The sequence below is a fragment of the Chionomys nivalis genome, chromosome 2 (assembly GCF_950005125.1).
Source record: "Chionomys nivalis chromosome 2, mChiNiv1.1, whole genome shotgun sequence".
NCBI lineage: Eukaryota > Metazoa > Chordata > Mammalia > Rodentia > Cricetidae > Chionomys > Chionomys nivalis.
This window is the reverse complement of record NC_080087.1, coordinates 111041381-111060835: the sequence shown is the minus strand read 5'-3', so window position 1 is coordinate 111060835 and position 19455 is coordinate 111041381. Positions and strand designations below refer to the sequence as shown.

General features: G+C 40.4%; 1 protein-coding gene across 1 annotated transcript in view; it reads left to right on the top strand.

Annotated features, from left to right (window-relative positions):
- Positions 1 to 19455, top strand: part of Cab39 (calcium binding protein 39) — an 80015-nt gene that overhangs the window by 44369 nt on the left and 16191 nt on the right. Inside the window, exons 3-4 of the mRNA XM_057761892.1 lie at positions 13085 to 13249; positions 15129 to 15247. Of these exons, the coding sequence (XP_057617875.1) occupies positions 13085 to 13249; positions 15129 to 15247 (284 nt within the window). The remainder of the gene's footprint in view (positions 1 to 13084; positions 13250 to 15128; positions 15248 to 19455) is intronic.

The window sequence follows — 19455 nt, the reverse complement described above, 5'->3', positions numbered from 1 at the left end:
GAAAGCATGGTGAGCTACGAGCAGGAGCAGAGAGAACACTAGGAATTGCTTGAGGTTTTCTGAAACCTTAAAGACAGCTACAGTGACACACTTTCTCCAACAAGGTCACACATTCTCATCCTTCCCAAACACTTCATTAACTGGAGACTAGGCATGCAAATACATGAGTCTATGAGGGCCATTTTCATTCAAACCACTATAGTGTCCATTTCTCCCCTATAGTTAAGGATGATCACAAAGTAGTTTTCATGATTAGATGAGTAGAATAATATGACTAATAACTTGAATCAGAGTTCAGTCTAAGGGTTCTTGTGATCTACTGTAAGATACAGCCCTCAACCCTGAACTTACATTGTTTAATATGTCTGAGGGAAATCAAAACTGTAACTAGTAATTTGAATAACAAGGAGAACAGAAAATTATGGATGAATGAAATCAGGTATCAAAGAAAAATTAGTGACCAGAGAGCGTTAGAATGTTTAATATGGACATATTTACTGTAGCAAGTGCTGAATACAGAGCAAGCAGAGCTGCTGAATGTATGAGATGGTGCAGCCACTTTAGTAGACAAGAGGAAATCAACCATTTGGTCTAACCATGACACTGCTAAGTATATAACCAAGAAAACATGAAATATATATTCATACAAAAACTTGAGAATGTTTGTAGAAGTTTTATGTGTAATAGCCTGTGACCATCTACCAAGTTAGTGTGTGTGTGTTTGTGTGTGAGGTTGAGAGGCAGACAGAGAGAAGAGAGAGAAGGCACGTGCCATGAGGATCAGAGGAACAGTCTCAGAAATCAGTTCTTTTGCCCCATTGTGGAATACAGGGCTCTAACTCAGGTTCTTAGGCCTGGATTCAAGCTTCTCTACCTGATGAGCCATCTTTCTGACCTTAGTTTACTTCTAGATCCCATCTTACATCTTTGTCTTGTCTTCATATCTTTCTATATAAGAACTTTGATTGCCCCAACCCCTTCTGTTTTTATACAGGGTCTTACTGTGTGGGTCTAGCTGTTCTGGAACTTGCCGTGTAGACAAGAGTGGTTTCAGATATATAAAATTCTGCCTGCTTCTACCTCCTGAGGGCTGGGATTAAAGGCACTCACTCCCACACGCTGCTCCATTTTGTTTTAAATAATTTATTTTGAACTTACTAATTCATAAAAATAAATTAGCACCTCTTCCTGCTTTCGCCCAGTGGACAGTGTGGCCTTATTCTGTCTTCCCTCTGTTTGGTGCTAGTATGGCACCAGCTCTGAGCAGTGTGGCCTGTGCTGCAGCAGCACAAAGATGAGTGTTATGAGGATGTCAGGTTTAAGGCAAGAGGCTTTCTGGTTTGGAGGGGTCCTGAGATAGGTAGTTGCACCAAAGTTTAATTTCCTGAGGACTGAAGTTCCACTTTATATACCCATCCATACACCCTCAGACATCACTCTGTTACCAGTCTGGCCTTCAATTCTTCAGTCTTTTTCCTTGGCCTCCCAACTTCATTTTAAGGGGAAAGTCTCATAGCCTGGATGCCACCATAAGAGGTTATACTGGATACTATCCTAAGGTTGAAGAACATCCCTACCTTCCTACCCTAGGTAGAAAGGAAGCCTTATTCTAATACTGTTGCCCTTGATAGAAGCATTCGCAGTAATACAAGCATTAGATACGAATTTTGAGATACTAGTTCTGTTGACATTGATTCAATAACTTAAATATTTAAAAAATAGTTGTTAAAGCCAAATAAAGTTCTCATTTGGTTGTATGTGGATGCTAGGGAACCTTACCTACTCCCAAGGGACTTAGCTCTGCTCTTCTACCTCAGAGCTTGAATTCCAAGAAACTACCATGCCTAGACTCTTTTCAACTTGGGCACCTTCAGCTCTTGCTATATGCAGCTATTTCATAGGTCATTTCTCAAAAGTCCTAAGGAAACAATTAAGAACTTAAACCCCACAGAATAAGTAATGAGGGGCGTATGACTTCGTTTTCCAGTCAAATGAGTAGCTTGTCATAAGGGATATTCTTGACTAAGTATTTATAAACGGTTGGCGATTGTTAATAAAACAGCCTGCCTGTGAAACCTAATATGAGACTCCCTGACCATGCAGGAGTAGCAACTGTGCTTTGGAACACCATGTCCAACTGACAAGCATTTGAAGAGTGTTCCAACAGCTAGCAAAATCATGAGATCATTCCATTTGTAAATTACTGTGGGACACTAGAGTAGCAGGTAGAATTAGGAGTGTGAGTAAGCCCTTTCCAAAATGTTGAGTATGTTAAAGAAATGAGCCGGGCGGTGGTGGCGCACGCCTTTAATCCCAGCACTTGGGAGACAGAGGCAGGTGAATCTCTGTGAGTTCGAGATCAGCCTGGTCTACAAGAGCTAGTTCCAGGACAGGCTCCAAAACCACAGAGAAACCCTGTCTCGAAAAACCAAAAAAAAAAAAAAAGAAAAGAAATGAGAGGCACGTGAGATGGTACTGCCCTGCAATGTTGGCAAGTGAAGACTGCTGTTAGATAGCAGAGGAGGGTGGGTCCCTGGGAGGCAAGGGCAGGGTTGGAGCATACCTAGATGACAAATGGAGAAGTGTGAACACTCAGGCTTTTACCTTGAAAAGAGCTCAAGGTGAGAATGAAAATAGATGACAGAACAAAAGAATTGAAGACCTAGGGGGCTGGAGAGAGCACTGTCTGCTTCCAGATGACCAGGGTTCAATTCCCAGCACCCACATGGCCACTTATCCCTGTCTGTAACTCTAGTTCCAGGGCTTCTGACACCCTAGCACAGATATACATGCAGGCAAAACACCAATGAACATAAAATAAAAATAAATTATATATTTAAAAAGAATTTAAGAACTTTATTTGAGATCGGAAGTCAGTTGAGGGATCAGATGACCCTTTTAAGACACCAAGGATATACTTGAGGTCCCTTGCTTAAAAGCTGTTTCTGCAACACATGGAGATAGAGTCAGAGACTTTGGCACTGAAATGAGTTGCCCTACCACCTGAGAAGAAAAGGCAAAACAAGAGGGATGGTAACCCTGTCAGACCACCTCACTTCCACAAAGGTTACATTTAACATCACCCCAGAGGAGACAGAAGTCCAGAGAGTAACATGATACACTACTATTAATAGATGCAGTCTTCAGATAACTTTCTGGACCACAGTTCAGTTCACGGTCACGTGTTCCATTTAATTGAATCTCCCCTAGCTGCTTCAATCTGGAACAGCTCAGTTTTTCATCTTAGTGACCTAAATATTTGAATGTTTTATAGAATAATCCCTGATTTTGGTCTTGCTGGTGTTTCTTCATGGTCTGGTGTAGGTGGGACAGTTTGGCAAGAGCTCCACAATACCCTGTTGAGGAGCGTCCTCTCAGTAGATAACTTGATTCAATATATTTTATCACCGGTAATGTTCATAACAAGCACTTAGTCAAAGCGCTAGCACACTGTAAAACTACTATATTATTTTTGTAGTTAGTGTCTTGGGACCTGGGTTTGTAAGTTCAGTGGCAGAGTACTTAACTAGCATGTTCAAAACCTTAGGTTCAACCCTCGTACTAGAGGTGGGGTTGTCTTTTAAGCCAAACATGGTGGTCTATGCCTATGATCCCAGGAGGATGAGGCAGGAGATTGCTATCAGTTTTAAGTTAATTCAAACTGCATAGTTCGTTCCAGTATGGTGAGTTCCAGGTCAGTCGCGCTACAGAGAGAAGCCATGTCTCAAAACAAGAAAGAGTATTGGGGGAACAAAGCATGTATTTCAGGACTGGGTAAAAAGGAGTGTCTCAATATGGAACAGTTTAGAAAGAGTTCACCACGGGCAGGTCTCATAAGAGAGGAGTAAAGCTAGGTGTCCATATCTATAGTAGGATATTAAATAAAATTCTGGAGGAAAGTGCAACCATTTTGAAATGCCTACTCCTAGGAGTTAACTACTTGAAATCAGTCCAGCTGACAGGATTACTTGAGCTGGATTGAAGTCAGACAAGCAGCACAAATCATTAAACTAAGTATGCATGGGTTCCATCACCTTTACAACAATTACAACTCTGGGAGCTGGAGTAAAAAGTTGTGGGTAAATTATCCAGGAGTGTAAGGAATCCAGAGGCATTGACCTCTTGTTGGGCAGCACTGAAAGACAGCCTTAGCACACAGGGGATGTGGTCAGTAAGAACCAGTGGATTAGGGGATTTCAGCAGCTTAAAAGGGGGAGTGTTTAGAGGTGCAGCAAGTGTGAATAGCTACTCAGTGGGTGTGAGGACCAGAATGCACACTGATTAGTGGAAAGCCTGCAGAGAACCACAACAAGAACATGGAAGGAAAACAGTCAGATCAAACATGGCCAACCAATTCTCTCTGTGGCATCTCCCCCAGGGTTTTTCTCTGTAACCCTGGCTGTTCTGGAACTCACTCTGTAGACCAGACTGGCCTTGAACTTAGATTCACCTGCCCCTTAGTTCTCCTGAGCGCTGATATTAAAGGCATGTGCCACCACTGCCCAGCTTTCTCTGTGGCATCAAGTCAGTAAATGCTGCTGAATAACCTAGCCTTGTAAACACCACCACCATTGCAGGGGGAGTGTCACCTTTCTCACTGATTAGCTTGCTGTTTAATCAGTTGCAAATAGGTCGCGTAACAGGAATCAGAAATCATACAAGTAGTTGAAATAATTAAAGAACCCTGGCCTTGATCCCCACTGCATAAATGAATAATCAAACAATAGATAAATAAATAAACAAGTGATAAATTAACAATCAAATCTGAAAGTGAAAGAGGGAGGGAGGAAAAGTAAAAAAGCGGACTGTACTCAATTTGGTGTGTGTTTCTTTAAACCAGTGGCTTTCAACGTTGCTAATGCTGAGACCCTTTCATACAGTTCTTCATGTTATGGTGACCTCCAACCATAAAATTATTTCATTGTTACTTCATAACTGTAATTTTGCTTGTTATAAACTGTAATGTAAATATTTGATATGCAGGTTATCTAATGTGAAACCCCTGTGAAAGGGTTGTTCGACCCCCAGGGAGTCACCACCCCAAGGTTAATAACCATTGTTTTAGACTGTGCAGTTATAGGAATTAGCTTGTAAATTGAGCAAAAGTCACACCTACCTTTGAACTTACTGGTTTCCCATACAGAATAGTGTGGATGACTCAAGATTTCCAGCACAGCCAGCATGGAAACAAACTGTTCTTCATTTAGTTGAGTACCAGATGCAGGAATTAACTTTCCTTAGGGTTAACTTGGGGAGGTGTCCACACTGACTGTATGCACACCATGATCCAAATTTAGAGTACTTAGTCCTTAAGTAAAATGGCAGCCTTACTGAATTAATCAGCCGTTCCTTACTCACACTGTAACTTGGTCAGGCTGATAGTGCTATAATTAATTTGTTGACTCTCTTCCATTGATTACAGTTTCCCCCCACATCGCAGGTGATTTCTTTCAAGTGATTTGTTTCTTTGTTTATCATCAAAGCCTGTCTTACCCATGAGGACATGTATGTCCAGAACGTTGTGGGTAGATGGGGAGAAATTAGAGTGCAGGTCTAGTTTAGACAGTAGGGCCAGACTTTGTAAGAGTTATAGGTCGTGCTAAAAAAGAATTTGCGCCAGGCGGTGGTGGTGCATACCTTTAATCCCCCAGCAGAGGCAGGCAGATCTCTGTGAGTTCAAGGCCAGCCTGGTCTACAAGAGCTAGTTCCAGGACTCCTGGGACTGTTACACAGAGAAACTCTGTCTTGAAACCCTCCCCCCAGAAAGAAAGAAAGAAAGGAAGGAAGGAAGGAAGGAAGGAAGGAAGGAAGGAAGGAAGGAAGGAAGGAAGGAAGGAAGGGGAAAGGAAAGGAAAGAAAATAAAGAAAAGAAAAGAAATTGCACTGTTCTAAGAGGAGTAGTCATTGGCATTTTAAACAGTATCTTTGTCATCTCTGTTGGTGTGTGGAAAAGAATGTAGGCGTTAATGAAGTCGTCAGTAGGCTATGTAGTGGTTTCAGAAGGAGTCACAGGACTTTTATTTTGATGGCGATGACAAAGCAGACAACAGATGACTGGATCTGGGGGAGTTGGAGACTTAGCCGTTGGGCTGGTTCAGAAGAAGGAAGAGTTGATGATGACCTCTGAGTTTCTGACATGTGCAGAAGCACCTGTATTTCTGCCTTATCTAAGGGCGAGGGAAGAATACCAGGCAGTGGGCAGCAACGTGAGTTCTGTTTTAGATATATTGGCTTTGAGGTAGGTACTAAATCATAAGACAGCTAAATAGAGAAGTTTTATATCAAAATGACAGAAGGAAGGAAGGCCTCATACATGGCCTGTGGAATGCTTGATCTTTAAAGGCTTAGTTAAGGAGGACAAACTGAAAAGGAGACCAAGAAGCAAGTAGAGAGGTAGGAAAGGTGGAAATCAGGATAGGGAAGAGTGCAGTGAGCAACAAGAACAAATGCTGCAAGTGCCCAGGCACAACGAGGATGGGTAATTGCTTTCCGAGGCATGTAAGGCACTCAGGGTTAGCCAAAGGCAATAAAGTATTAGGTGTAGGAGCCATGTGGGATTGGGATGAGCAGTGAATAAGGAAAGAGATGTGGATTGTGGCAAACACGGGCACATATTTGAGAGATTTAGTTATGGGTGAAGTGTAGCTGGGAGGAGTTTGTGGTGTTCAGGAAGAGCTTACTTGGTTCTGTTAAGGGCAGTCTTGACCATGTGTAAAAACTGAACATTGGGGGAGTTGGGAATTGGCTGTATAAAAAGAAAAAGAGATAAAACCTGGGATTCCCAAAAGGTCAGGAGGACATCAAAATCCAAAAGCAGTGAGAGGCAGGTGAGTGTAATTCCATTGCCATTGTCTCCCCACCCATAATATAGCAGGAAGTGCATCTTCTGAAAAGGAAGGGGCTTCGGGGGCTCAGAAACTTTCCATTTTATTCCTGCCTCTCCTGTGTAAAGACAGCTTTATTGGAATAGAATTTACATACTGTGCAGTTCACCCTTTTAAGGTGTGTAATTTCATGTCCTTTCAGTTTATTCATGGATAAATGTGACATAACTACAGTCAATTCTAGAGCATTTCACACCTTAAAATGAAACCCTTGCTTGCCCTTAAAGAATTACTCCTTTCTTAGGAACCTGTTGCTGGCAGAAGAAACTATTGGATTTGACCTCACCTCAAATTTTAAAATCGTAATGATTTCAAAATGGATAAACTAAGAGTTTCTAAGAGTGTTAAAACTTGAGTCTGACCAGAAAACAAAGGAGGCCAAAGTGCACACGCCCTTTAGGATCATAGGCATAAAACCACCAGATAACACACTCAAAAACCCTAGTGTCAGATATTTTTTCTTCTCAGTGAAAATCACTTGGAATAAAGGTTAATGAGATGGAACTGAAAAGGCAGTGCATGTAAACAGATTATAATAGAATCAATCCTACTATTAAATGATTTCTTCTTGGTCCAGAAGAATTACATTTGGTGCTCCTAATTGCATATGAGATGCTGAACTACTCAGAAATCTAAGTACTGTAGATAATAAGGTACATACTGGACCAAGAAAGGTAAGCTCTGCTGAACAAAGATTCTTAAGGTTTAAGAGTGGAATTGATGAAGGGCAAATTAAAATCAAACAGGTTTGATTACTGTTTTTTAAGTCAGAGTCTCACCATATAACCCTGGCTGGCCAAAGCTTGCTGTGTAAACTAAACTGGCCTCTCTCTGCCAGGATTAAAGGCATGCACTACTGCACCTGGTCAAAATGGTTTAGTGAAAAGATTTTACTAAATTGACTTCATTTTATTTTTCTTATAGTCAGAAAGTATGAAATAATGCTTATCAAGATATTCAACAAAAATCTTTACAAATATGATTTGCAAGTAGTGTTGAGTAGCTACACCCCAAAATTATTATATCATTACTGAAAAGAGGGGTGGTTCAAAGATATGATGATAGGCCCAGTTGTGGTTCTCTCCTGTTAGGTGTTTTAGTTAGCAATTTAGGCAGGCCACAGGGGTATGACTAGACGGATGATTCAACTGTAAAAATAATGTAATAGGCAATTTACTGGGGATCTTCAGAACACAAAGATGTCTGTGCTGCCGGGTGTTGTGCTGGTGATAATACAATGGAATGGTGCTGTAGGGAGAGTGAAAACCTTACAGTGCAGTCTCATGCTCTGCAGTTGGCCCATGAAAGGTGAAGAGATTCACTCCATCCTAAGTTCTTTCTCTCTGCATTTTATGATTGCCCAGATTCTTAAAAATGCCCTTAAGCTGTGTCGGCTTCTGTCAGGGAAGCAATACTGTGCCATGTGCAGAATCTTCTGTATCATTCCATCTGGGGCAGGGTTGGGACATTTGTTGCCCTCCCTTTCTTAGAAGAGTAATTCACAAAGTTGAGAAGGGGTTTTCTGGAGATGATAATTTAAAGGAAGATGGGCATACTGCCTGCAAATAGACCTTTGGGTGGAAGAGAAGTTACTGCATGGGACATCAGACAATAAAGTGAAGCCACGTTTTTCTGATTCTGAGAGCTGCTAATACAGCAGTACTGGAGGCAGGAAATATGCAAAGTGATCTTGTGTGATCATTTGGTAAGATGCTTCCATGACTGGTCATAGTGGGATTCCTGTGGACTGGATAATTCTGAATACTGTCACAGGCTGGTGTCCTATAAATCTGAGTTAACTCGACCTCCAAGGTTTATTTCTTATTTAAGGTAGATTTTTACAGCTTTTAGGTTTACTATTCATTCCATTCAAGGTGCCTTTGTTGATCTATACCAAACCTTCTATATTTTGATGGGTTTGGTTTTTGTTTGCTTGCTTGTTTGTTTTTTCTGAGACAGCTTCACACAATGTAATAATATAAACTGGCCCTGAATTTACTTTGTAGCTCATGCTGGTCTTGAACTCTCAATTCTCCTGATTGGATTCCCAAATGGTGGATCATAAGCATTTGCTACCACCTTTTTCTGTGTGAAATTTTTCTTTAAATATTTGCTTTACTTCTGTAAAGCAAAGGACACGGTCAACAAGACAATGGAAAAAGATCTTCACTAACCTCACATCAGACAGAGGTCTGATCTCCGAACTATACAAAGAACTCAAGAAAAATGGTCATCAAAAGAACAAATAATCCTAAAAAAAAATGGAGTACAGACCTAAACAAAGAACTCTCAACAGAGGAATCTAAAATGGCTGATAGACACTTAAGGAAATGCTCAACATCCTTAGTCATCAGAAAAATGCAAACTAAAACAACTCTGAGATTCCATCTTACACCTGTAAGAATGGCCAAGATCAAAAACACTGATGACAACTTATGCTGGAGAGGTTGTGGGGAAAAGGGAACACTCCTGCATTGCTGGTGGGAATACAAGCTGGTACAGCCCCCTTGGATGTCAGTGTGGTGATTTCTCAGAAAATTAGGAAACAACCTTCCTCAAGACCCAGAAATACCATGTTTGGGTATATATCCAAAGGATGCTCAATCATGCCACAAGGACACGTGCTCAACTATGTTCATAGCAGCATTGTTTGTCATAGCCAGAACCTGGAAACAACCTAAATGTCCCTCCACCAAAGAATGAATAAGGAAAATGTGGTACATTTACACAATGGAGTACTACACAGCAGAGAAAAATAACAACACCTTGAATTTTACAGGCAAATGGATGGAGCTAGAAAATAAAAAACATCATTTTGAGTGAAGTAACCCAGACACAGAAAGACAATTATCACATGTACTCACTCATAAGTGGTCTTTAAAAATAAAGCAAAGAAAACCAGCCCACAAATCACAATCCCAGAGAACCTAGACAACAATGAGGACCCTAAGAGAGACATACCTAGATCTAATCTACATGGGAAATAGAAAAAGACAAGATCTCCTGAGTAAATTGGGAGCATGGGGACCTTGGAAAAGGGTTGAAAGAGACGGGAGAGGCAGGGAGGGAAGCAGAGAAAAATGTAGAGCTCAATAAAAAGAAAAAAAATTGCTTTAAGGCATATGTTAATAACATCTTTAACTTCTAATAGTCTGTCTTTGGAAAATACGATGCTGCATTGGTTACACCTTGCACACTGTATTTCCTTTCTTGAACTACTGCTGTCATGCATTTCTTTGTTCTATGCAGTAACCTTAGAATATACTATTTTTGTTTTAAACAACCAAATTTCTTTAAAGTAATAGGGAAGGAAAAACATATTTACTCATTTTCTTCTCTTTTCTATCTTTTAGCTTTAATGCATCTCAAAAACTCATTTTTCTTGTTCTATTTTTTGTTGTTGTTTTATTTTGAAACAGGGTCTCTTTAGATAGCTTTGGCCATCTTAGCACATATTATATAGAATTATCTTTATTTTGAAATATCTTCATTGGGGTATAAAATTCTAGGATGATAACTTACTGGATTGTATGTTTTTTTTCAACAGTTCAAGCAGTTCTCCACTCTCTTTTGGCTTACATATTTTGTCAAGCTGTTGTCATTCTCTGGTTCTCTTTGTCTATGGTCCTTCCCCTCACCACTCCCTTCACCCCTAACAGCTACTTTTTAAGATTTTTTTCTTAATCACCAGATGTAAACATTGCATTATTCAGAATCTGTGCACCCCTCCTCTGTTTCAATACATGTTTCAATACATGTGTGTAAGACAGATTTTTCTTTGGGCCGTCAGCTCACAAATAACAACAGGGAGACATATTCTTGATTATGAAAGCTTGGCCTTATCTTAGGCCTGTTTTTAACTAGCTCTTTTAACTTAAATTAATCCATTCTACTAATCTACTGCCCATCCTGCTTTTTCCTTTTCTCCTGGCATCTTGCATTTATCTCCTTTTTCTTTCTCCAGAAATCCCACCTATACCTCAGCTTTTTATTATGCCAATTACAGCAAAATACATCTTCACACAATGTGGAAATATCCCACAACACATGTGCACATTTGTACATGGAGAGACCTGAAAAGGGTGTTGGAGCCCTCTGAGTTGGAGTTAGAGGCATAATGTGGGTTGTAGGACCTAAACTCCAGTCCTCATTATTGCACAACAGATGTTCTTAGCCATCTCTTCAGCCCTTAATCTTGATACAGTCTTATTTCTTTTTACTTTTATAAATGTGTATGGGTGTTTTGCCTGCATGTACATCTGTGCACCACATGCATGCCTGGTGCCCAGGAGGCCAAAGGAGGGCATCATATCCCCTAGAACTGGAGTTACCAGACTGTTGGGAGTACACATGTGGGGCTGGAACTCAAACATGGGTCCTCTGGAAAGAGTAACCAGTGCTCCTAACTACGGAGCTGTCTCTCCAGCCACCTCATCCCTGTTCTTACATTTGATATTTGTTTACTCTTTAATCAGTACTTATTTTGACAGTTTTTAATCAGATTTGCATTTTTGTTTGTTTAGGGTTTTGTTTGTTTGTTTTGAGAAAGGGTCCCTCTATATAGTCATCACTATCCTGGAACTGTGTAGAGATGACTGGTCTTGAACTTAGAGACATCTACCTAGCTCTACCTCCCAAGTTCTAAGATTAAAGGTGTGCACCTGGCAAATTCAGAATTGTTTTCATTCATCACATTTTCAAATATTCTGTCTGCCCTTTGCCCTGTCCTGGGGACTGAACATTACTTAAAGTTACCCTAACGTTCACAAATGTGGTATTCCCTGCTATTCCTCTCCCATGATTCAGTTTTGGATAGTTATTACTGCTCATCTTTGTAACATTTTCTTCTGCAATATCTTATCTGCTGTTAATATCCACTGTAATTTTAACCTCAGATATTATAGTTTCTGCTTCTAGATCTTTTATATATTCAGTTTCTCTATTTAATAACCTTGGTTTTTCTTGAATGTGTGGCATATTTTTTTTTTTTTTTGCATCCTATTATCAGTGTTGGTTCTTTTGGTTACTTAGATTTCTAATTTCTCTCGCCGAGCTTAATGTTAAGATTTGTTGAGTGAGATGAAAGCAGAATGCATAACTACTGAGGTAAACCATCTTGGGGGTTCTGCTTGATGCCCTGTGACTTACAGAGGAAAGACTTTATTTTATCTTGCAGTTTACAGTCTGTCATGAATGGAAATCAGAGCAGAAACTTAAGCAGAGGCCATGGAATAATGCTGCTTCCTGGCTTACTTTCATGGTTTGCTCAGTTTACTGTCTTGTGCTACACAAAGGTATGTGCCCAGAGGTGGCACTACCCACAGTGGATGGGCCCTCCTACATCAATCATTAATCAAGAAAATGTCCCCATGGGCCCGTTTAATGGCAACATTTTCTCAATTAAGATTCCTTCTTCCCAGATGACTCTAGCTTGTTAAGGTTGACAAGAAACTTAGCAGTCCAGGTTTACAGTTTCCGAGGTCTATTGCTTTTAGACTTGAGGCAAGCCAGAAACATGACCCTGATGGAAAGCAGTCTACTCTGTGGCAGCCAGGAATCATAAACAGTAAGAGAAAAGGGGTCTAGGAATAAGGCACATTCCCAGTAATCGTCTTCCCCAACTAGACCTTCGTTTCTCAGTAACACTGTCGAATTATTAATCCATCAGTGGGTTGATCTACTTACGGAATTAGAGCTCCTATGATCCTATTACTTCCAAGAGCCCACCAACTATAACCAAGCTTTCTACCCATGAGTCTTTCAGGGGATACTTCAGAACCAAACTATTATCTAGACCCTGTACTTTTCCTTCTCCCTCATCTCTGCCTTGTACTGCTCATGTTCCCTGATACTTGGTTGTTAGTCACACACACTCCATACCCCACCAGCTCACATGCCTCTTCTGTATTGCTTTTCTGAACTTGAGGAGGAACTGAACCTTGTCATTCCTATTTCTACTATACATTAATTGGCTTTCCATTTTCCACTCAGTACACATCTTCCTTCCTGTGGGGAGTGCATGCTGCTTTCTTTCATGTACACACGTGTAGTATCCAGCTACTGAGGACAGAGATGGAACTTACATATAGATCTGAGGGTAGATAATGTAGAAAATGGATTTTTAGCTTACACAGATATGATTGTATGTTTTTGTTGAAATGAATTGGTTTTTTTCTTCTGCATCTTCCTCCCCAAATCAGGCTACAGAAGAAGTTTCCAAAAATTTGGTTGCCATGAAAGAGATTCTGTATGGCACAAATGAAAAAGAACCGCAGACAGAAGCAGTCGCTCAGCTGGCCCAAGAGCTATACAATAGTGGACTCCTGAGCACTCTAGTGGCTGATTTACAGCTCATTGACTTTGAGGTAAGAAATCCGTTTCTCGATTTTCAAAAACATGTTTTGTGGTCCTCTTCCATACACTCTATCCTTTGAGACATTTTAAGATCCCTGCTGACCCAAGGACTTCTGACCTTTGCACACACATTTCACCACAGTGTATGTAAAGTTTATTGGGTGTTTGTGATACCCTTTGATTTAGGTTGTATTTCATAAACAGCTTCTCTCTGGTTCAAGGAATGAGCAGTCCAAAGAAAGTCATAGAATGTTAGAAGAGCCTAAAAAATGTCTGTGAGAGCAGAGATCACGTGTTGTGTTTTGTGCTTGTTCAGCACTGCTTTTAATTTTTTTATTTAGTATAGTGTTGAAATAGCAGATTTTATTGACAATTCTGCATTTCTGACTTCTATAAAATTTGTCTTTGGTAATATTGGGTCTGTACTCGTTGGCCTCTCAGCTGAAGCAGCACAACCACCAAGCCATTCATTCTTGGTCTAGCAGCAGACAGCACAGCTTGCTTTTTCTCCAGGGGCCTGCTTACCCCCCCCACACACACACACACACCCCATTTTGTTGCCTCAGCTTATATAATTGGATCATGGCATGTTAGTTGTTTAGTGAGTTCATGAAGAAAATGGCCCTTGATTCCAGCCTGGAAAACATGTACAAAGAACTCTTCATGGTCACAAGCAGCCTCTTTGGCTTCTTGAGTGTGCTTTAAGTCTGTGTTTATCAGCCCAAGTGAGTAGATGTCTGTTTTGGCGGGGAGGGGTATGATATGATGTAATTTGAAGAAGGGAAGGGTGGCTACTTCAGTAATCCTTAAAATAAAGAAAAATAAACATTTTTGTCCTAGTATAGAGAAGGTGGAACTAAGCTGTTTCCATGTATAAGTCGAATTCTAACAATTTATCTTCTCTCTAACTTGAGCGTTACATTTGGGATATCTGATCCTTCTCCTTTGTCTCTACCCATTTTGCCATTTTGTTCCCTAAACTGAACACTGAATTTAATACTCATTTGAGACTTTAGAGGCATCAGAGTTTTTTGGTTTTGTTTTGTTTTTTCTTTCTTTCTTTCTTTCTTTCTTTTTTTTTTTTTTTTTTTTTTTAGTGTGTGCCTTGGGACTGATTTGGAGAAATTACTATTACTGCACCTGAGCCAACACAGGCCCCAGGAAGATCTACCTGCCCATGGGCTTCAGTGCCCTCTGGGCTTTCTCAGCCTTCTGACAATGGCTGTTCTGAAGCATCTCTTGGGGGCCAACATTAATTTCCTAGGCAGTTTTCTGGTGGTTAAGGATCAGTAGATGATCTGTCTGTTTTGTGCAGTGGTGGTGTAAAGTTCTCATCTCTGAATACTGTTTCGTGACACTTAGTGCTTCCATTATTAATATATTTTAAGTTTTTCTGAGTGGCTAAGTTTAATGAGGAGTTTATCTGCTTACTATTAAAGCTCAGCTTTTTACAGGATTCTGTGAAGCCATTACACTGAGAGTGCAGTCTTCTTCCTTTCCATTTCTGCAGAAGAAAGTGTACACTCTCTGTGTTATTTATAACAGAAGTATCCACTTGAGTAAGGTTCATAGCCCTGTAGGTTGTAAGTGTGCAGTCAACATCTGCTTTCCATACTGAGTCAGTGTGCTTCTGAGCATTAGTGGTGGTCGAAATTACTTGTGGATTGTAATGAGATTTCACTTTGTTGATAAAATTGTATTTAAAAATTGTACACTATTAAAACAAACTTGGGGTTATAACTAGATAAGAATTTTAATGTCTACAAATGTTGTAAAGTCAGATACTCAATTATAACTAATACACAATGGCTCGTTGACTTTATATTGAAGACTGAATGGACATTTTAATATTTAGACAGGTAAATATTTTAATGATTGTATTCCTAATAGGGCAAAAAAGACGTGGCTCAAATTTTCAACAATATTCTCAGAAGACAAATTGGTACAAGAACTCCTACTGTTGAATACATCTGCACCCAACAGAATATTTTGTTCATGTTATTGAAAGGGTATGTACAATACAATAAAGTTTATATTCTTAGTTGAAAATAAAAAGGAGAAATTGTTCGGGTGGGCAAAGATAACCAGGCTGGTAAATATGGGAAGATTTCTCTCTATAGTTTTAGCTTACTTTTCTATAGCTCTTGAACACACTGCCCTTTTAAAGTTTTGACCTGTAAGCTAAACTAACACAAACACACCCTATAGATGTAAGCTTAAAATTGGGTGAATTCTGAGCCCTTAAGCAAGAAATATAGCCTTAGTTCTGTAAGATTGAAACGGTTGAAGATCACTGAAACCACAGCCAAGTTGTAAGTCCAAAGATGCCTCCTCTGCACCCAACCTGCGCACCCCACAACAGTGAAACAATCTAGTGGGGCATGTGTGCTCCTCACCCTCGCTCAGCAGAGCATGCACCTATAGGGCCATCACTGCATCTTCCAGGAGTTACTCCTGGACTATGCAGGTATTCATGATTTGGGTAGTTGTCCACTTCAGAAACAAAACACAAACAAAAAACTCGAAGATCTAAATTTAACAAAAGTGAAAAGATCTTTCTCAGCACTGAATTTACCTGACTAGCTAGGTAGTCAGTCTCCTGCTCCACACCAGCAGGCTTGCCAGCTCTCATGATCTTCCCAGCATTGGCAGTGTCCTGCTAAACTAGTGGGCAAGCATGTTACTGGCATGACTACTGGTGTGAATCAGCTTGCTCCGCTCCCCCTAGCTTTATAGCTTACCTCATGTGGATTTGTATCTCTGTGGTTTAACACTTCCCCCAAGTTCAGACTTGCTTAGACAAAGCATGAGTCAATGCAATGACATGTCACATGCCAGCATCCAGCTTCCCCCTTTCTGTTTCTACTCATCCATGTTGCTTCTTCATGTGTTGCTGTACAGAACTTTTGTTGTATCAGTCCACTGTCCCTGTGGAAACGTGCTGAGTAGTGTGAAATTTGGGTGTTTTTAGAACTGTGTTATTGAAGCCAGAATTTCCCTTGCCATAGAAGCCAGAGGTTTATTAAAATCTACAAAATAGTTAACGCTTCCTATTATTTCATGATTTGATATAAATATTTTTAGGTGATGTATAAAATAAAAAAACTAGTGTCTCATTGTGTAACCCTTGCTGGCCTGGAGCTCATAGATCCACGTACCTCTGCTTTCTGAATGCTGAGATTAAAAGCATGAGCTGTCAGCCGGGCGATGGTGGCGCACGCCTTTAATCCCAGCACTCGGGAGGCAGAGGCAGGCTCTTGAACTCTGTGAGTTCAAGACCAGCCTGGTCTACAGAGCTAGTTCCAGGACAGGCTCCAAAGCCACAGAAAAACCCTGTCTCTAAAAACCAAAAAAAAAAAAAAAAAAAAAAAAGCATGAGCTGTCACTCTAGGCTAAAATAAAATTGTTTGATTTGAAGTTTAATGCTCTCATCTGAGTTGGTTAGAGCAGAGTCCTCAGCCAGAAGGCAAAAAGGGAAAGCCTGAGACTGGAGCTTGGCTTGAGACTCACTCCCACATTACTTCCCTACCCAAACCCCTCATCGGAGTCATTGTCCTTTTGCCATTCCTGCTTGCTGTGGTCCTTATTCTTTCCTCCTTACATGCAATCTGACTGTATTGGTCACCCATGTCCATCAGGTCTATACAGTGTGTACCATGCAGGCTATATCAACCATACTATCTTTCTTCTACACATCTGCTGGAGCAATCCAGTGCCCAACTTTTATATTCCTTGGTTTTGACAAAATGAGTTTGTTTGAGTTGTTTGTTTAGTTTTTCAAGACAGGGTTTCTCAGTAGCTATGGAGCCTATCCTGGAACTCGCATAGATCCGCCAGCCTTTGCCTCCTGAGTGCTGGGATTAAAGGCGTGCACCACTACTGCCCAGCTAAATTTTTATTTTTAAACAAGAGTTACAAACTGAATTTTAGAGATAAAACTGAGCTTTCTACTAACCTATGATAGTTAATCCCTCATTTCCAAAAATGTATGCCATTTATTAAGCAACTGGGTCATTTGTTCTGTAGAAAACTACTTAGTTATTTTAGTAGAATGTGATGGCACGTCTATTCCATCACTTGGAAGCAAAGGCTTCCCCCAAGATCCCCGTCATTTTGTCGTTGTGCTGCATAGAAAATTTAGTAGGCCAGCCTGAGCTCCTTAATGAGACTGTCTCTGAAAAATTACTATTTTAGTCATGTATTTTAAATTTACATTCCTATGGTTTTATTCAGAATGTCTCATCACTCTCATCCCTTGGAGCTGGTGGTTAAGATTCATATTCACTTTGAGCAAAGTGTGAGTTCTTGATGGGTGATGCCACACACTGCCTGTTGCATGTTGTTGGCACCCATTGCCCCACTGAAATGAGAGTGATCATGGGATACAGGTCTTGTCCATTCTTAGTTTGCTAGCAAACTTTCACCTAATGATTTTTATACTTACCAAGGATATTATCCTGATTTAAAATATCAGTTTACTAGGCCAGGTGTGGTGTCACAGGCCTTTAATCATAGATCTCCATGAGTGTGGTGCTAGTTTGAACTACATAGCAGGTCCCTGCAATCAATCAATCAATCAATCAATCAGTATGTACATACATACATACATGAATAAGAGTTCACTGTAGATTCTTGTATTGCTTCTTCTAATTAAATGTTTTTCTTCCATAAAGCAAAACCACTCCACAGTGATGACTTCGCTATCTATAATCTATATGGGGAAAGCCAGTGCCATTATTTTAATTTGTTGGTGCTCCAGCCACTAACTTGAATAAGCATTGGATATATTGTTGTTAAGCATTGTAATTAACTCAAAATAGATACTAGATGCTGTATCAGTTACTTTTCCAATTGCTATGCTAAAATAATCCTGGCAAACAATGTAAGGAAGGAAGGGTTTGACTGGTAATCACAGTTGGAGAGTATAGTGGAGAGCTATAGTGGAAAGAGCTTAAAGCAGCTGGTCACATTGCACCGCACTCAGGAAGCAAAAAGTGACGAATGCTTTAGTCCAAGACTGTAGGCGTAGCTCATGGAGTGGTGCTGACCACAGTTAGGGCAGTCTTCCCATTTCACATAGTCAAGATCCTCCTTCATAAGCATGCCCAGAGTCTAACTGATGTAGATGGTTCCTCACAGGTGTGCTGATTCTTATCCTGTCAAGTTGGCTGTCAGTATATTAACCATCACAAACAAGTTTTAGTCCATTGTAAACATTACTTTTTAAAAATTTACATTATCCCATCTTAGGCCACTGTGTGCTCCTTTGGTTGACTCCTTTGTTCTTTTGGCAGAGCCCAGTTTGTCCTGTGATGGCTTTTTTGCCTTCTACCTTACTCATTTTATATGATCCTGTCTGACCTGAAAGGTAGCATTCTTTAAGAAGCACTGTAAGCCACGTTTTAAGATATCTGTCGTTGGCTAGGTGTGCTGCATATGGGAAGTACTGGCATCGGCCTGGATTTGGAAACAGTAGGATTTTATTGGCTATTTAAAATCAAATGTGATCTCCAGTCTAGTGTTAACAGGTTGTACCTCATGACTGTTTGCCTTGTGCTCACTGGCTTATGGTTTAATCATTGAGACAAGCTTGACAAACTCCCATCAAAACCTGCCAAACTTGTACCAGACGCCTTACACTTGTCCTGCTAGTCTTCTGTTTATTAGAGATAAGCAGGAGTAATGATGTGATCAGCTATCTTGTGAACAGAAATTTTAATCAAATAAGAGCCAGTCAGCATGCTGAGTGCCATGCCCTAAATGAGGCAGCGGAATGCAGTCCTGCTCTTGTTGAGGATCCAGTGAGCATATGTACAATTAAAAGATAAGGGTAGTGCTACTAGGCAACAAGTTAATACTGCAGGATTTCAGAGAATAAGTGAGTCCACAAGGGTTGGTAAAAGGAAAGGATGTTACAGTTGGCTTTACAGAGAACTTAGAATTCACATAGTAGACAGAAAGAAGAAGGTGTCCTGATGGGTCCTGATGGTACACCGCTAGTGTAAAGGTCCAGGGCAGGATGAATACCGTGTGATCAGCAACATTTGATGCCAGGCAAGAAGACGGCTTGACCCAGAGCAGTAGATACAATAAGGGGCAGGCTCAACAGTGAGCTCAGAAGTCTGTTTGTTTGGCTATAGTTTTGAACTGCTAGAAATGCTGGTGGTGAACTTGTTAGATTGGTAGATGGTTTAAGGCAGAGCTTGAGCAAATGTGC